Consider the following 17,960-nt stretch of genomic DNA (forward strand, 5'->3'; position numbering starts at 1 on the left):
ATTTTAAACAAAAGGACACATTCTACTCATGTAAAAACATGCTGATTCCCGGACTATCCGCAGGCCGGATTTAGAAGGCGATTGAGCCGGATCCGGCCCCCGGGCCTTAGTTTGCCTAGCCATGTCCTAGAGCCTTTACATCTCCTTCCCAAAGCCAGGAAAGCACTAACTAAGCTTTGGGAAGGAGACAGGAGGACTCTAGGACCCTGTCAGAGCCAAAGCTCAGCATACCTGGGTAAGGGCTAGGTGTTTGTGTCTGTGTGTCAAATGTTGCCAAGGACTGCCAAAAAGGGCATCGAGGGCCTATGTTGGACCACCTGCATTAGAATGTGCACCCAGTGGATTTTATTTATTTTTTCATTTCAAAGAAGGAGGAAGGGAAAAGATAGAAATACCTTAAAACAAAATTTGTCATTATATCTGTGTGTGTGTGTGTGTATTATACAAACTTTATATCAAGTGATATAAGATTTATATCAAAAGGTAAGACCTCTGATAAAAGCCATGGAGACTTATGGTGAAAAGGGATCCCCTGTCAACCTGTTGGGTTGATAAATAGTGGTCCTCTCCTCCTTCTGTTGCAGGATAAAAGTAGGATTGTAGGGCCGAGAGAGACCCCTGCCTAAAATTCTGCACAGCCTCTTCAGAGTCAGTGTTGACAGTACTGAGCTTGCTGGTTTAAAGATATTCTCAAGGCAAATCTAAAAAAATAATAGTAGTAGTATAAACACTGACAACTGGGAAACACTGGCCTGAGAGAGCTTCATTTGGAGAACAGCCTCTACCAAAGGCATCATGGACTTCGAAGAAGCACAAACTCAGGACGCAAAGGAGAGCTTAGAGGAAGGCACGTTTGGCAAACCCTCGCTGTGATCAACTCCCACCTGGAAACTATGTCCCCACTGCGGAAGGATGTGCGGATCCAGAATTGGCCTCCACAGTCACCTACAGACACAGAGTTAAGGCCATATTCATGGAAGGTAATCTTACTCAACTACAAGCGATTGCCAAAGAAAGCTGGGCCAATTGTCAGACTTTGTACAGTTATACCTCAGGTTAAATATGCTTCAGGTTGAGCGTTTTCAGGTTATGCTCCGTGGTGACCCGGAAGTAACGGAACACATTACTTCTGGGTTTCGCAGCTCACGCCGCTCAAAATGACGTCACACACATGCGCAGAAGTGGTGAATTGCGACACGCACAGACGTGGGTTGCGTTCTACTCTGGATGCGAACGGGGCTCCGGAATGGATCCCTTTCACATCCAGAGGTACCACTGTATAAGGTAGATTCCAATGAAGTGTAGAAAGAAGACCACTTTCTTGTGATTTCATAGCTACACAGCAAGACATCCAACAGGCCAATGATCTCTTTGTTGCATGGATGCACCTGTTCAGTTTCTACTTGAGACGGAAGGTGCAGGAGTTCTGCTAAGCAGAAATGGGCAAACATTAGCCCCCTCCCCCCCCCAATCTCCATGTTCTTGCGCGTCTCTCCGCCAAAGCTGAGCTCCCCACATAGGGCCGGGTGCAATCCCTTGCATCTCCAAGTGAGGTCCGGGGTCTGAGCCTGGGGAGCTGCTGCCAGCCAGAACAGACACTAGTGAGATAAATGGACTCGACATAAGGAAGCTCCCTGTACACTTCTCAGTGTGGCAGAGGTAGGTGCCCATTGCCGCCCGCAAGTCACCTGTACCTAGAGCGGAGGTAACAAAGCCACCACCGTCCGCAAGGGGACTCCTGGGTCCCGGGGCACCGTCTCCCTCGCGCGGTTTTCCTCGCGCCTTGGAACGCTCCCGGATAAAACTAAGCGCGCGCCCGCGCGCGTCTCTATAGAAAGTTCTGGTTGCGTAAGGCGCCCCTTCCCCGCCACGGAGAAGCGCTCCGTCCGCTCCAGGTTCCTCTTTTGCGCGGCAGCTGCGCTCTGCTACTACTGCCGCCGCCGCCGCCGCTCAGGGGGCGCTGGGCGGGCTCAACTATTTCCTGTGGAAATCCCAAACGCTCGGCTCCTCCTCCCCACGGCGCGTGTTTGTGGGCTGGGGGTGGGTGGGTGAGAGAGAGACTGGCTGAGGAGGAGCAGAGCATCGCCTGCTGCCGCTTCAGCCGCTTGCGCCTGCCTCCGTCTTCCTCGTCGTCGTCTTTTTCGCCAGCCTCCTTCGCCTTGCCTGCGGCCTCCCGGCGCTGCCAACCATGCCCCAGCCGCAGCAGCAGCAGCAGAGGTGGCGGCGGCGGCGGCAGCGGCATTCCTAGCCTGCTCGCGGAACCTACCTACGGACCGACCGACCTTCCCCTCTTTCCCCTGGGCGCGCGCTCCCTCCCCCGTCCTCCCCGGGCGGGAGAGAGAGGCTCCTGCGTTGCCTCTCCCAATGGGCAGTTTGCTGAGCGGGGTCAGCTTCAAGGAGCCCACCACGGTGGAGGACTGCGACTCTACCTGGGAGACGGACTCCGAGCCCGAGCTCCAGGACTCCGGAGGGGAAGAAGGGACGCCGCTCGAGGGGCTGGGGGGCGGAGAAGAAGGAGGCGGCGGCGGCGGCGGCGGCGACCCAGCTGAGGACGAACAGCAGCAGCAGCAGCAGCAGCAGGGGGAACCGCTCCCTGCGGCAAGCTGCCGGCCGGAAGACGCCGAGCCCAGAGAAGGGCTTGCTGAGGAGCCTGAAGAAGAGGAGCTCGAGGACGACGAGGAAGAGGAGGAGGAGGAAGGCGAGGATCAAGAGGGAGGGAGGCACGACGAAGCGGAGGCCGCCAGCACCGAGCAGGTAACTCGGGACGCTGCAAACTTCTCCAGGGGGCTATTTGGGGGGCGGTGTCTGGAGCCCTCCCCCCTCAGCGCCATTGCCTCTGCCCCCCTGCCAGTGCTGGTGCCTCTCCAAGGTTGTGTGCCTCCCCTCCCTCTGTTCAGAGGCAGGTGTGCGCCAGAGTCTCGGAATGCAGCAGCAGGGGACTTTTGGACACCATGGTTGCAAACGCTTGGGGTGCGTGTGCGCGCGCGCGCGCGTGTGAGAGAGAGAGACAGAGATAAATATACATTTCTACTTTCAGCTTTCTCCATTTCCCCTTTTTTCCTCCCCCCCCCCCCGCATGCAGTGTGACTCAGGAGCCAAGCTGTGGCTGCAACATCCTTGTTGTTGTTGTTATTATCATCATCATAATATTCTTAGTAGGGTTAAAAAAGAAGAAGCTAAATATGGATTTGAGGTGTGTGGCAATCAGAGGAAAGAAGACCAAGGAAGCGAAGCACTCTGGCCTGGCAGGTTTGCTGAATTTTGTTACCAGCTTGCTGATCCAGCCTGATTTTTGTTTTCCTTCCTGTGACATGCGTAGCAAGGAGGAACGGTGGGGTGGGGGATTTATTCATTTTCCCTCTGGCAAGCTGTTCAGCAGAGCTTTATATCTTCTCTTTTAGAAAAAGATTCTGGTGGCTTTAAAATGTAGAAGGTCAAAGTAGTTCTAATCTTCTCTGTTTCCTTGGTATAATCATCCCCCCATCACATGCCTGCCTGTTCAGGGGATAAGAAATTACAGTAGCACATGTGGTGACAAAATGCAGTTTCAGAACAGGGCTTATTTGACATTCTGGCTGAGTGTAACTACAGCTATGATTGCACGTATTAGACAACACATCACTGTGCAGGACCAAAAGAACTCGTAAACCCAAGAAAGAAGGAGATTATTCAAAGAAAAGAGAGTTACTTGCCTCCTCCTTATTCAACTCTAGGCTAGATCATATTCTCAGCTTTTTACTTTTTTTAAAAAAATACTCTTACCCTGAATGCAACGTGGAGTCTATTTTCAATCATTACCTCCATGGAATTATTTTCTGTCTCTTAACAAACATTAAACTGAAGACCACTGTCCTTATGTTTCCACCTCATGCTTTCATCTCTGTAGAGAATTATTATTATTGAAACTGTACCTCCACATATTAGCCTGGCTCATGTGATAAGTGGGGCACTTTTTAGGCAGTTTTGCCATTCAGTATTCCCATATGTATATTTGCACAGTACAAAAGGTATGGATCTGTGTTTTATTTTCTGACTGCATTCCAACAGGGATCTTACATCACAGTCCTATGCACATCTACTCAAAAGTAAATCCTGCTGAAATCAATGGTACAAACAGTGCTTTATTTCCCTAGAAAAATAGGTGCTGGTACTCACCATGAAGTTGTTACAGTAAACGCTACACTTTTTAACAGCATAAAAAAGGTGCTGGTACTATGTACCCTTGACTACCCCCTGGAAAAAAAAGCACTGGGTAAAGGGACCCCTGACCATTAGGTCCAGTCGTGACTGACTCTGGGGTTGCGGCGCTCATCTCGCTTTATTGGCCGAGGGAGCCGGCGTACAGCTTTTGGGTCATGTGGCCAGCATGACTAAGCCGCTTCTGGCGAACCAGAGCAGCGCACGGAAACACCGTTTACCTTCCCGCCGGAGCGGTACCTATTTATCTACTTGCACTTTGACGTGCTTTCAAACTGCTAGGTTGGCAGGAGCAGGGACTGAGCAACAGGAGCTCACCCCCTCGCGGCGATTCGAACAGCCGACCTTCTGATTGGGAAGCCCAAGAGGCTCAGTGGTTTAACCTACAACACCAAAGTACAAACCCCCAAGTAAGCATGAGTAGGTTTCTTTAATAAACGTGGAAATGTTGGAAGCAGTATACAGTCTTCAAAATATAATGTAGAGTCTGCATTTGTTTTTGTGGCTTTTGCCAAGAAAAGAAGAGTGGTTTATTTTGCTGCTTTGATGTGCGTGAAGTAAAGTCCCCATGCACTACTGTTGCCATTTGCCTCTTTTCAGTTGCATATTTCCCTTTACCAACACCAGTCCCATCAGAGGTAATGCACCTCCCCACCCCAGGATTATGATAAAGGCTTTGAGTTTGAATAGTCCATCACTGGATACCTGTAAAATGAAAAGTAATGGAAACTATCTAGGATAATTAAGGCTCTGTGGGACTTTGTATTTCACTGTTCCTCACAGTAGACCCATTGAAATGAATGGCCCTAAGTTAGTCATAGTAATTAATTTCAATAGGTTTACTCTGGGTAAAAGTTAGTTGAATACAATCCGTTTGGCTCATTCAGGCAAAAGTTACTTCTGACAAATTTGCCACTCCTTTGCATGCCCTGTTCCAGTAAATGTCCTTTATCCATTCATAAAGTAGTGGAATTATGTTGCTTGGATCCATAAGCAGTTCTTAAACCTGCAGCACATTGACTAGTTGGGATGGGGTCGGTGACAGTTGTCATTATTCAGAGATATTAACTCATGAAAAGTTATTAACTCCAGAGAGGCTGTCTCTTACACATAAGAAGAGGGAATAATCCTGTAACTTGAGTTCCAGGTTTTATCCAAATATTAAAAATGAACCGTAGAGCAAGTAAATACATTAGCCCACATCAAGTTCTGATTGGTAACAATGTGAAGATGTATTGTTCCCCTTTTTTTAAAGTGTTTTGAAAGGTAGAAAAGAACACTAGTAGAAAGCAAACAATGGGTCATTCTAGTGGCTGTGCAGATACAACAATGTTTCTGTTTTTCCTTGGTTATAGGTTTGGCTACAAATCCCCTAAATCTATGGAAAAATATATTTATTATTTGAGTGGAGTTTGTTAAATTATATCTTATGTTAAGATTTAACATATAACAAAACTGTGACTAATGGAATTATCAATGATTGACACACTGAGGGTGCCTATTATTCTTTAATGTGCAATTTTAAGCCAAAGACCAGCTAGAGTGCAAGTCTTATTATTCAGTATAGAAAATAACCATAGATTCTGAAAGTGGTGTACATTTGCATACTCTTCTTAACCTTTCATAAATGGTTATTTTGGCAATTTGAAATCTTAACGCAAGGTTATTTAATATTTTAAAAATACTCACTCAGAATGTTTTATGGTCTGCAGTACTGAGCTCAGAGCACTTACAAACTAGACAGACTTGTACTTATGCAGATCTTGGTTCAGCAATCCCTTGAAGTTATCTGAAAGCTTGAATAATTTATACTTGTAGGCAAAAAATAAAATAAAAATGTCACCATTGCTCCATAGTGTGTATCAAGCCCTCCCTCCAAGATTCTCTGTCTGAAAGGTGGGCAAAATTATGGCCATTGTCACTGGTACCTTCCTTTATCGCATTCTGGAATCAGAAGTTCAGATTTCTGAGGAAAGCCCTAATCTGTTTAAGTCCTAATGGTACCCTATTTCTTTCGGGGGTCACTTCTAGCTGGCTAGCTACATGTGCCAGACAACTTTTAGCAAGAAGAGTCAGTCTCTCAAGGTCGTGAGAAAATAAACCTATTTCTTTCTTCTTTATTTTAAACAGCAGGAGCCATTCAGTAGAATGCATGAAGGACAATATTCAGTAACCAGAAACCCATCATAAAAAAACACTGAGTGTAACCCTAATAGTACCAATAAATTGCTTTGGAATAGGAAATCACATGCATATGTATGTCTGATGTATATTTGTGTGTGCGCACATGTGCATGTGTGCAAATTTTTAAACAGTTGAGGTAGTTTGAAATTTCTGTGTTTTGTTTTCCAGTCCTTTGTCATGTTGGCTTCTCCGCATTAATCTTTCAGAGGTTAAGAAACTGTTGAAGGTCACCCAGTGAGCTTCATGGTTGAGTGACACGAATTGGAAATAGACTGATCCATCCATAACTACAGCTTAACACATAGCTGTTTCATTTTCTACAGGAAAAAGTTTTAAGAAGTAGCACCAAAATTAAAGACATGGCAGTTACATGAATAGCATAGCTTAAACAAATAATACTTGAAAATGAGAGCAGCCCAGTTACAAGTCAGATACTAACTTTGAATGTCCCCAAAGCAATAGAAATGAGGTCACTATGCTGTGTGAATAGGCCCTTGACTTGCTGCCAGACTTGTGAACAAGCTCCACAGGAAAACAATGTGCTGCTGGCTGTGATGAGAAAACTTCCATATTGCCTATCTGTACTGCTCAACTTATTCACTTGCGGCAGTCGTGCCTGGATACCAGTCATCAAGCAATGAGCATGCATGTGTGAACTAACACACAGTCTCATTCCCCTTCCAGCTGCAGCTCGGGGGGGGGGGGGCTCCACCAAACTTCAGGAACAGCTTTTTGGGAAGGAATGCAAGGAAACGTGGGAGGGAGGGAATTGAAAAGCATCAGTGTGCACACAGAACAGCATGTGTGGCCCTTTGGAATGAATGCAGCCCATTTTTATTTTTTTTTAATGGAATGCCACACTACTAAATATACAGTCAAGTCTAAAAAGATTATGCTCATGGAATATGTCTGCTCTTTGCAGGGGGATGATGCAATTGAAGTGGCAGCTAAACCAAAGAGAAGCTTTTACGCTGCAAGAGATTTGTACAAATATCGGCACCAATATCCAGTAAGAGCATTTTGCAGTATTCAGATCTTCACCAAGATAGAGGCGTGGCAAATTTTTTAAGTCCCTAAAGTAATTTTACAGTTCCAGCGGAGTGTTTCAAATCTACAGAACTCCATCACATAAGTCTATGAAAATATATGCAGGTGGGTGGGTGACTAATCGTAGAAAACCCCATGGCTGCCACTGTTGGCTGCTTCTACTAGAAGACAAGTATGTTTGATTTCATATACTGTACCTACTGGTAACAGAGACTTTTGCTAGACTAGGCATAGGCAGACTCAGCCCTCCAGATGTTTTGGGACTACAACTCTCATCATCCCTGATAACTGGTCCTGTTAGCTAGGGATGATGGGAGTTGTAGTCCCAAAACATTTGGAGGGCCGAGTTTGCCTATGCCTGTGCTAGACAGTGGACACAATGTCCTAGGTTTTGTACCAGAAAAGATGGTCTTGATAGCACATATATCTGCATTTGCAAATTATTGCCACAAACACTCTCCTATCAGGGCATTCAAGAGAGAGCATAACAAGCGCGGTTCTGTACATGTTTGCTCAGAAGTATGTCCCACCGCGTTCAATGTAACCTGCTCCCCAGAAGAAAAGATGGCAGCCAAAGGCCATTCTATGGGCAAAAATGTACCAGGAAATGAACAGAAATTCTCATACATTGATAGAATAAACTTTAGCACCAATTACATGAGATGTGGGACCCTGAGAAGCTGAGCTACAAAAATGACAGGAAAACAATGGGGAAAATATAAAGTCAGATACATGTTATAGCATGTTTCATGAGTTAACCCCTGTAATGTGACAATCCTAAATACACTAACTTGAGAGTGTCCTTTAACTCGCTGGGATGTACTTCTGAGAAAACTAACAGTGTAATCCTGTATATGTCTGCTCGGAAGTAGGTCGAACTGAGTTCAGAGGGGCTTACTCTCAGGTAGGTGGGTATAGAGTTGCCACCCAAGTTGCTCACTATATAATTGCCACACTACCCTTCCTTTGAACAGTATTAGATATTTTAACTGTGTTATATTATAGTTCAATTTTTGTTGATTAGCAAAGACTTGAAAGCTTATCTTTCTATATGGAATAGTTCTACTATGTCGTATATGCTATTATATAATCAATTCATGAACCTGAATTATTAGTGTCTCTCATCCACCTCCTCTTGACCTGCTCATTTCTCTTGAATAACCTTGAATTACCTGCCCTTAGCTTAAGGGAAAGATTACGCATTACATGTAATTCCAGGGCTGGTTTCCTACAAGTTTTTAAGGAAAGCAGCACAAGTGACTTCAAGTTGCACAATGGATGGGGCAGGAAGAGTTGCTGGGGACAGATGGCTGGCACAGAAGCGATTAAACTAGAGTTAACCAATGTGGTGCCCTATAGATGTTGTTGGACTACAACTCTCATCGTTCCTGACAAGTACCCATGCTGGCTGCAGCTGATGGGACTTATAGTCCAAAACATCTGAAGGGCACCACACTGGATACCCCTGAACAGCTATCCAATCCTTCTCCCCACCCCCCACAGGCCATCCATCCCCTTTGCCCAAGCTGAAACCACTTATGGCTACTCTGCATTGAATAAAAACCTGTTTTCCCAATCATAGAACTAAGCTGAGAGAGAGGGACACTTGTCCCACCATCAAGATCTGGCTTGACTTTCATTTGGTCAGATTCTTATCTGTCATACTCATGACAGCTTATCTTCAGCCTATTTCCTATAGATATATTTGGCTGATCATGCTTTGTGTTCCCCCCCCCATCTCTCTGCTCAGCAGAACTTTAAAGATCTGCGGTATCAGAATGATTTGTGCAACCTCCGTTTTTACAAGAATAAAATTCCCTTTAAACCTGATGGTAAGTAATCCATGGGCATTGTCACAGTGTTTGTTTCATTCTTTTATATCCAAGGCCTTTGTAAATCAAAAGATCAAAACCAATTCAGTGTCAGGTTTGGCTTCAGCAGTTTTGTAGCCCTATCCTATGCATGTTTACTTGGAAATAAGGCATACTGAGATCAGTGAGGCATTCTCCCAGGAAAGTGTGCATGTGATGGCAGTTTAAGGCATGGGATTTCATTTTAGTCAATTAACAGAAGCTCATATTTGTGAAGTTCAAATATACTACCCCTAACCTGTTTGTGAGCTGCAGCAGCCTGATTTTGGTTTTCTGCTCCAACCTCAAATGGTGCAAAATTTCCACTACTTTTGGTTTACTCCAAGAAAAGCAGATCTCTTGTGGGTTTCCTATTAATCTGGATCATGATGCCTTGAACTTTCAAATTTATTAAGCATAACTTGAAAAGCTCTAGAAAAATTATTAGTGGCATCACCATTGTGCTCTTCAAGTGAAACAACCCCCCCAGGTTATGTTATATATGTTGGTGCCAGATTAATAAAACCAGTATTTCTTTGGTGCATTTGAACTTTGGTGTTATTGTGTTGCACTATTGTGAACAGACTATGTATTTTTTAGAAACCTTAGCTACTGGGTTAAGTGGATCATGTCCAGTGGGCATTGGTTTTACTTAAGAGTTAGCAATTTATAGAATATTGCCATTCCCCACCACCAACACATTTGTTTGGGAAAGTAGTTTTAAGTAAAGTCACAAGGTTGGTATGGAGTGGTCTGAGCCACACTACTTATAGCATGGTTGGCTGTTGTGATAGGGAGAGCAAATTGCTCTTGGCAGACAGATAATTTATATTAATAACATTGTGGCACTGAGCATAGGTCAAAAAACATAGACTGGCCTTAGCAACTAGTTCAAACAGTTCCTTGCCATGGCACTTACCAACTTCCTCTGAGGGAATGGGCAGGATGTTCTAACATTATGCTGAACTTGAAATAAAGAACTGCAGAGGTGAGCACCTCTCCTTTTCCAGAGTTGAGGAGGTCAGACATTTATTCCCATTGTGCTAAACCTCAGCATCAAGGACAGCTCCGACCTTTCTCATTACAGAGCTCTCACACTCCTCCAGCAAAGGAAGGAAGAGCAAAGGGTTGCCTTGTTGATGTGCTCATGTCAAAGCAAAATATGTACTCCCCAGTAACAAGCTGGCAAGTGCATTTGTAGATCCTTGGCCCTATATAGTGCCTGGTGTCTTCTCTGGGGTTAGAAGGACAATGTTAATATTTTCAAATAATTAGAGACAATATATTTGTCTGCAAAATACATTTTTGTGTTCTATGCCACAGCATTTTTAGATGCATGATATTATATACAGATTGTTGTATTTGATGTTTGGATTTGCTCATGCATTTGTATTTATAGGTGTTTATATTGAAGAAGTCCTAAATAAGTGGAAAGGAGATTATGAAAAGTTGGAACACAATCACACTTACATACAGTGGTTGGTAATTGTTTTCTTTTCATTGCTTTTATAATACATTTATATAAATTTGTCTAAACTCGCTTAATCCGCAACAAATCTGTGTGTCTTTAATAATATAGGCTTTTTCCATTAAGAGAGCAAGGACTGAATTTCTATGCAAAGGAATTAACAACATATGAAATTGAGGTAAAGCTAATAATTCACAATATAACTTTGCTGCTTGATGATTAAGGGTAAAATTATTCTATATCTCTAATTTTGTTGTTGTTTGTACCTTCTTTTTGAAAACGTGTTGCAGGAATTCAAAAAAACAAAAGAAGCAATTAGAAGATTCCTGTTGGCTTACAAAATGATGCTGGAGTTTTTTGGAATAAAATTAATTGATAAAACCGGAAATGTTGCACGAGCATCTAATTGGCAAGAACGATTCCAGCACTTAAATGAGTAAGTGATGTCTTGCAGTAGAGAAAATCCTCTATTTGCGCTACTCCCCATTTTATTTATTTGCAACATTTTATATCCTGCTCTTTGTTGCCAAGCTGTTCCAGGGTGGGTTGCAGCAATAAAAAATACATCATAAATGCACCATAAAATCTTAACATCATTCAGTCTTCTAACAAGAATGACAATATACAATTCCCATCTCTTTGCAAGAGAAACCAGGTGGTTCTGAATTACATCCACCTCCACCGCAAAAGGCTGGGAGAAAGAGGAAGGCACATGTGGCAATCAAGATTCTCCAACCCCCAGATGTCAATATAAGGGCATAACATTTGAACAGTACTTGCATAAAAGTGTGGTTGATTTCCAGGTTGTAAGTGCACATATGTGGTGCATTGAGATTTTACGTGATCTCAAAGGCAGAACAGGCTCAGCTGGTCGGAAGGAGGTATATGGTTTTCTCCACCATACATAGGGATGAGATTCGGTTCCATACTGCCTTTGTTCCTGAGAGGAGCGTGAATTCTTTGTCAAGAGTTTTTGCATCTGTGTGTCTATCAGCAACTATTTCTGTTTGCATATGTCTTTAGATGTGTCAGTGAATACTGATTTAATTTATTTACTTATTTCATAAATTTTATATACCACTTAATTGTAAAAAAAAACAACCCCAACTAATAGCTGTAGTCATCAGGTGGCGCCCAAGTAGTATCTCTACTATCATAGGCATCATATCTCTGAATACTAGTTGCTGGAAATTGCAGATGAGCAGAATGCTGTTGTGCTTGCAGGCTTCCCATGGTCCGCTGGTCTGATCTAGCATATTCGTCTTCCTTTTTATGTTCTTATGTAGTATGAAAAGGCAATTCTAGTTTAGCTGGCATTGAAAGACCTTTCACTTGGTAGTTGCCATTCCATCTGAATTGTCTCTGAAAGATCCACATTGGATTGGTAATCCTTTCTGTCAAGGTGTCAGGTACTGATTATTTTTCTATCCTCTTCCCCCCTCCCCCCGCGCCCCATCCCCCGGCAAAGAAAAATAATCCCCCGCTTTGCTTCCTGTCATTTTGAATTCAGATGATTTTTTTCCCTTTTCACAGGTCCCAGCATAACTACCTGAGGATCACCCGTATTCTGAAGAGTCTTGGCGAACTTGGGTACGAGAGTTTCAAACCTCCTCTTGTGAAATTCATTCTTCACGAAGCTCTTGTGGAAGACACCATCTCCAACATTAAGCAAAGCGCTTTGGAATATTTTGTATATACTATTAGAGACCGGAGAGAGAGGAGGAAACTCCTGCGGTTTGCCCAGCAGCACTACACACCCTCTGACCACTTCATATGGGGGCCGCCGAGGAAGCAGAAGTTGGAAGGAAGCAAGCCGAGTAAAAAGCTGGCATCGCCGGTTTCCCTCCGCAGCGGTTACGTTTCTAAACATAAAAGTGGGAGAGAATGCAAGAATGTGCCCGTGGTTTGTAACTCAAGCGGCAAAGCAACCAATGAAAAAAGGGCAGAACATGCTAAAAAGGATGATGATTGTGACCGGAGCAGGAAACACGCCAGCCCTGAGGTTGTTAAGCAAAGCATTGGTGAAAAGAATAGCAATACTGATTGTCAGAACTCCATACTGGAAGAAACTGCTAATCCTTCGAACCAGAAGGAGAACGTTTGCCATCTTAAAAAACATAAAGGCAAAAATGATGAAAACCTTAATCAAGACTGCAGAAATGCAGAACTTGTAGAAAAAGATTGCCGTGACTGTAAAAGCGATTCAACTAATATATCAACAGATCTGCAAGACAGTGTAGTTAAGGATAAAAACCCAGGAGGATCGAACAAAGAGGAGACTCGAGCATAGACTAAAGTGTCTCAGTTAACTTGTATGAAATTGGACAAGGAAAAGAAGATCTTGACGCTGGGCCCAGTGCTTGGCCACCAAGGGGTTATGCTCTCTTTCATTTGACTCTTGTTAACTGTTTGCACTTTTCAGAACTGTGTATTAAGCTTAAAAACAACTGCAGAATCCTCAAGCCCGAGAACTCCTATGCTAAGCTTTGCTCTCTTTGTGGAAACTATTGATTTCAGTTATCCTCCCCCCCCATCTTATTATAATATACATTTTTTAATCTTAGTTATTTGGCAGCTAGGGTTCCAAGGACGTCCAAGGAATGTTTTCTTAATGATAATCACTTGGTATGCTAAACTTTTCAATGTTTGCCATTGCTTGAACAACAAAAGCAGGTTCATTTAGGATGTACATTCAGCATCACCACCATCTGGAGACCCAGGTTCAAGTCCTACCTCTCCCATGACTCTCACATTGACAGCAACCGTGTAGCGCTGTGAGTTAAACCACAGAGCCTAGGGCTTGCCGATCAGAAGGTTGGTGGTTCAAATCTCTGCGACGGGGTGAGCTCCCGTTGCTTGGTCCCTGCTCCTGCCAACCTAGTTCGAAAGCACGTCAAAGTGCAAGTAGATAAATAGGTACCGCTCCGGCGGGAAGGTAAACGGTGTTTCCGTGCGCTGCTCTGGTTCGCCAGAAGCAGCTTAGTCATGCTGGCCACATGACCCAGAAGCTGTATGCCGGCTCCCTCGGCCAATAAAGCGAGATGAGTGCTGCAACCCCAGAGTCGGTCTTGACTTGACCTAATGGTCAGGGGTCCCTTTACCTTTACCTATGTTCTCTCGGCCTCAGTTCCCCCACTGATGGCGTATACTTCTCCAGTGTTGCTGCTGAGAAGAAGAAAAAAAGCTAGCAAATCACCTTTTACATTAAAAACAACTATTAGTAAGATTTGCACACCAGCACCCCTTGTTCCAAAATACTCATAGTTTGTGACGTTATCTTCCCTTGGTGCCTCTTCTCCCTTCTTTCCTCCCATGCAACTGCACAAGTTTAAAAATCAGGACACAGCATTTTGCCAATGTTTATTTTGCCTGAGAGACCCACTTCTGCTGATAAAGGAGTATAAGGTCAGAAAAGGCTTAAGCACTGCCGAGACAAAGTTGATGACTGCCCACTCAGCTTCTAAAGCAGAAGCAATATTTTGAGATTGACCTTTTCTTCCTTGAAATTCTGGTGGGATTGGAAAGTCCTCTGTGCAAAAGGGGAGATAGCAGCTTTCTTTTCTTTGTTCTTCCCCAAGTTTCCCAAAAAATCATGCCTACATCCTCACTTCTAGCCACTGGGGGTATGCAGGGAACATCCAGGGAAGAAAAAATTCTTTAGCGTGCACCTGATCCAGGTAACTCTTTACCCGCTTCTATGCACATGGTTGCTTATTCCCCCTCCCCAGAAAACTTAAGATTTCTTCCATGGGATGAGGGAGAACTCTGAAGCAGGATGGATTAAGAAGACTCTGCCAAAACCAAGGAATATGCTTCTTCAACACACACAGCCTGTTCTAGTAAGGGTTAGTCCATACAAAAGACCAAACTTCTCTTTCACCCCAGATAGCTTGGACATCTTTTACTAAATAGTAAAGAGTATTTTATAGAATGATAATTGAAGGTGTCTGCTAAAATTGTTATCTGGGCAGCTTCTCAACCTCCTCAGTGGGTACCGAAAGACTGTTTTGAAGGAGGGGCTCATAATTGTAAGGGCTTCATTTCCTCCTTTGTTATCTTAAACCAACCAGAGCCTTGATGAATCCAGAGTGAAAAGTGTGCTCACAAATAGCTTTCCAGTGCATTTAAGGCAAACCTTTCCGCATCTCAGTCCAGTTGGAAAGACATTTGAGGACAGAGGGCTTTTGTTTTTTAGATTTATATACTACCCTTCAAATGCTTTTTCAGTAAGAAAAGTAGCTTCTTCAGAGCTTTCATGGCTCTGTGCTGGGAGACACTGGCACAGCCTTCCCCATACTGGTTCCTTCCAGATGATTGGGACAGCTACTATTAGCATCAGCACAGCTATGCTGACTAGGACTGATGGGAGTTGTAGTTCAAAACATCTGAAGGGCACCAGCTTCGGAAAGGCTGCACTAGCATATCTTTGCTGGCCTCCCCCCTCCAAATGTGTGTTTATACAGAAACAAAATATGAGCAGTACCTTTTGGTTTTAGACCTCCCTCTTACCTGGATTAATCTTACAAATGTTTCAGTGATGGCTGATCAGTGGTACTACTGCAGGCTTGGAAGTGGGGATGGGACTTGTACTGGAGTGTTGGTGCCGATGCCAGATTTTCTTTCAAAGCTGGTAGCTTCACATCCACAAAGAGTATAGCTATGAGTTTATTCCGGTTTATCCTGTAAAAAGTATGTATAAAATTCCAGTTTTGTCCTTGGATTTACTGTTCAGCAGATGCCTCCTGGCATTTGGAACGAGGGTGAGACTGGCACCAATTCTGTGATGTTGGAGACTGTTATTTGAGGAGGCATTCATGAAATGTGTACCACACCAATCACCCTTTCTGCAACCCCCTTTGAAATTAAAAACACCTTCTTACTTAAATGTTCTTAGTGTTCCTTCATGATGCAGGATTCTCTATGTATAAAATAGCATCCCTCTTATCCATCCTTCAGGTTAATCCTGCGTGAGGTAGTGACTCGCAAAAGAACAAGTGAGCCCATGCTAGAGATACCAGTGCACAGAAGATATTATTTAATAAAGCAGATATATAAGGTTTAGCCAGGAAGTGATGCAATCCTATATTCAACCTGTGCCAAGACCATTTCATCCGGTTGCTTGTTTGTTTCCAGACTTTGTTTACCTATTTGTTTCCAAGATTTTTCTTAAATCTTCCAAGTTCTATGTGGCCATATACTCGTTACCTTCTCCCGTTTTGTACACACACACCAGGCAAGATTAGATGAGTGCAACTGGCACTGCTCATGGTTCTAGCACTGCGACAGATGGGATCGGGCCCTTTTATAATGATAGGTGTAAACTTTCAGACCTCCTCTCTGAGTATGTTAGGAAATCGCCATCTTTCATTGGGTGTGTGTTTTTTTCTTCAAAACGAAACAGGGTAAAACCATTTTTCACCAGTGAGTGTTTGGATGGTTTTATTTTATTGGCTGGGTCTGGAGGTGGGGGTGGGGGTTGGGAGTGCAAACTGTTTTCGATTGATATTTAAGTGGCTTTATTATTCTGTTGCTTGTTTGCTGTAAACTGCTTTGATATTATAGAGAAGCAATCTACAAATGTTTTAAATGAAACATGCAAGAGAACCGTGTTTTGTTTATATCAAATTTGCATTAATTGGCTTGAGAGCAAAGAATTCTACACACCAAGAGGTGTAGTAGTACAACAGGGGGGCTGGTTCGCCTCTTGTTGCAGTGCCAACAGCAAGATCCAGCTGCGCTGTATAAAAACAGGAAGTGCTTCTGCATGTCCATTATGTGGGGCAGCCCTTGCACCTCAGCCCTTGAGGTCCTACTTTGATGGGCCATTGGACCCTTGTGGGAGGAGTCAGATCGGGAAACTCAGCAAAGACTAGTACTCTACAAGGTGCAAGGGCTGCTGCATACCAAGCCACAAAAAATAACTAAAGAGTCTACAAATGAGATTCAAAGAGCCTTGTGGACCCTCCCTGACCCCACCATGATGCACTGGGGCTTTTCAATTTCTCCCTGGTGACTATGTCACACCCAAGTTTCAGTCTTTTGGTTTTTTTTGTCTGATGCTTCAGTATATAAATCCTCCCTTGGACCCTTCAGTATGTAATGAATTACCTTAGGACAAAGTGTGTTTATCTTCACAACTTTTCTTTAAAAAACAAAACCTTATGGTATTTGTAAGCATTATATGCTGCTGTTTTAGTGGGAAATGTGTTCTGTTCACATGGTAGAAGTAGGTGGAATGTTTTATTTATTTTTAGTCCAAGAAGTGCTTTAATTTGTAATTCTCATTTTGTGTGTGTAAATAAAACTGTTTCACAACTTTAGGAATGCTGCTGCTGCTGCTTCTTCTTCTTCTATAGATTTTTTTTTACTCCTGCATCACAGAGCACACCAAAATCGGCAAACATACTCAATACATTTGCAACATTTTGGGCAGTGTTCCTAATCACATAAGAGAGAAAGCCCCATTGAATACAGGGGTAGCAGTGTAAATTGGAGTACAGATACAAAAGAGGCTGCTGTTAACGGTAAGGCACGCAGGCTGCGGGAAGTAACTGCATGTACCATCCTTAGGTAGCTCAAAGTCTCTTAATTTTGCAAACTAGTAAAATCCAATGTTGTTCATGTTGAACATAATTTAAAACGGCTATGTAATTAATATTCTTGCTTGTTTTTCTAATTGAATTTTTACTTTTCTGTACTTTGATTTGTTGGGCTAGTAGTGTGTTAATAACTTATGCAGTAGATTCTTTTCTCTTGAGTTCTTTCTTACGTATTGATGAACTTGACCTTCCCAATTTAAAAGTGTAATATAATATTGTGTAATAATACATGGCATGATGTCAATGTGACCAGGCCTTCTTTCTGTTTGTATAAACAAAGTGACACCAGAGCAGTGGCGTAGCGTGGGGGTGCAGGGGGGGCCGGCCGCACCGGGCGCAACATCTGGGGGGTAGGGTTAGGGGGCGCAAATCCACGGGTTAGGGGGTGCAAATCCACGGGTTAGGGGGCGCAAATTACTTGCCTTGCCCCGGGTGCTGACAACCCACGCTACGCCACTGCACCAGAGTTAATTAAGGGGTTTTTTTTGCACATTGAGGATAGAGAAGTCGATTGCATCTGATATTTAGCATAGCTTCCTTACACTCCAAATCATTATTCCAAATGCATTTATAAGGGGTTTTATTACACAGCTTTCCAGACTTTGGTTTGATGTC

The 17,960-nt window shown here is 43.5% G+C and overlaps 2 protein-coding genes across 3 annotated transcripts in view; one reads left to right on the forward strand and one right to left on the reverse strand.

The window, feature by feature from the left end:
* The window catches only part of B3GAT2 (beta-1,3-glucuronyltransferase 2), a 157,394-nt gene extending 154,862 nt beyond the window's left edge, over window positions 1-2,532 (reverse strand). Inside the window, exon 1 of the mRNA XM_083607400.1 lies at window positions 2,430-2,532. The gene's annotated coding sequence lies outside the window, so the exon portion shown is untranslated. The remainder of the gene's footprint in view (window positions 1-2,429) is intronic.
* Window positions 1,884-17,066, forward strand: OGFRL1 (opioid growth factor receptor like 1). Of its 2 annotated transcripts, none has more exons than XM_083607300.1 (7): window positions 1,884-2,754; window positions 7,304-7,390; window positions 9,179-9,260; window positions 10,678-10,756; window positions 10,858-10,924; window positions 11,037-11,182; window positions 12,280-17,066. In XM_083607300.1, the coding sequence occupies exons 1-7, from the start codon at window positions 2,365-2,367 to the stop codon at window positions 13,034-13,036; spliced, it is 1,608 nt and encodes a 535-aa protein (XP_083463426.1). In that variant the 5' UTR covers window positions 1,884-2,364; the 3' UTR covers window positions 13,037-17,066. The 2 variants fall into 2 exon arrangements, with proteins under 2 accessions (XP_083463426.1, XP_083463427.1); XM_083607301.1 differs by having other exon boundaries at window positions 1,886-2,754; window positions 9,182-9,260.
* Window positions 17,067-17,960: the final 894 nt, after the last annotated feature.

Source organism: Podarcis filfolensis, assembly GCF_964270895.1.
Source record: "Podarcis filfolensis genome assembly, chromosome: 3".
Lineage (NCBI taxonomy): Eukaryota > Metazoa > Chordata > Lepidosauria > Squamata > Lacertidae > Podarcis > Podarcis filfolensis.

What these genes read in the sequence shown, in the direction of transcription:
- OGFRL1 (XM_083607300.1), top strand. Translation starts at nt 2,365, where the DNA reads ATGGGCAGTTTGCTGAGCGGGGTCAGCTTCAAGGAGCCCACCACGGTG. An exon ending in AGGCCGCCAGCACCGAGCAG is followed by an intron (nt 2,755 to 7,303) that starts GTAACTCGGGAC and finishes TGCTCTTTGCAG; the next exon opens with GGGGATGATGCAATTGAAGT. An exon ending in AATCACACTTACATACAGTG is followed by an intron (nt 10,757 to 10,857) that starts GTTGGTAATTGT and finishes TTAATAATATAG; the next exon opens with GCTTTTTCCATTAAGAGAGC.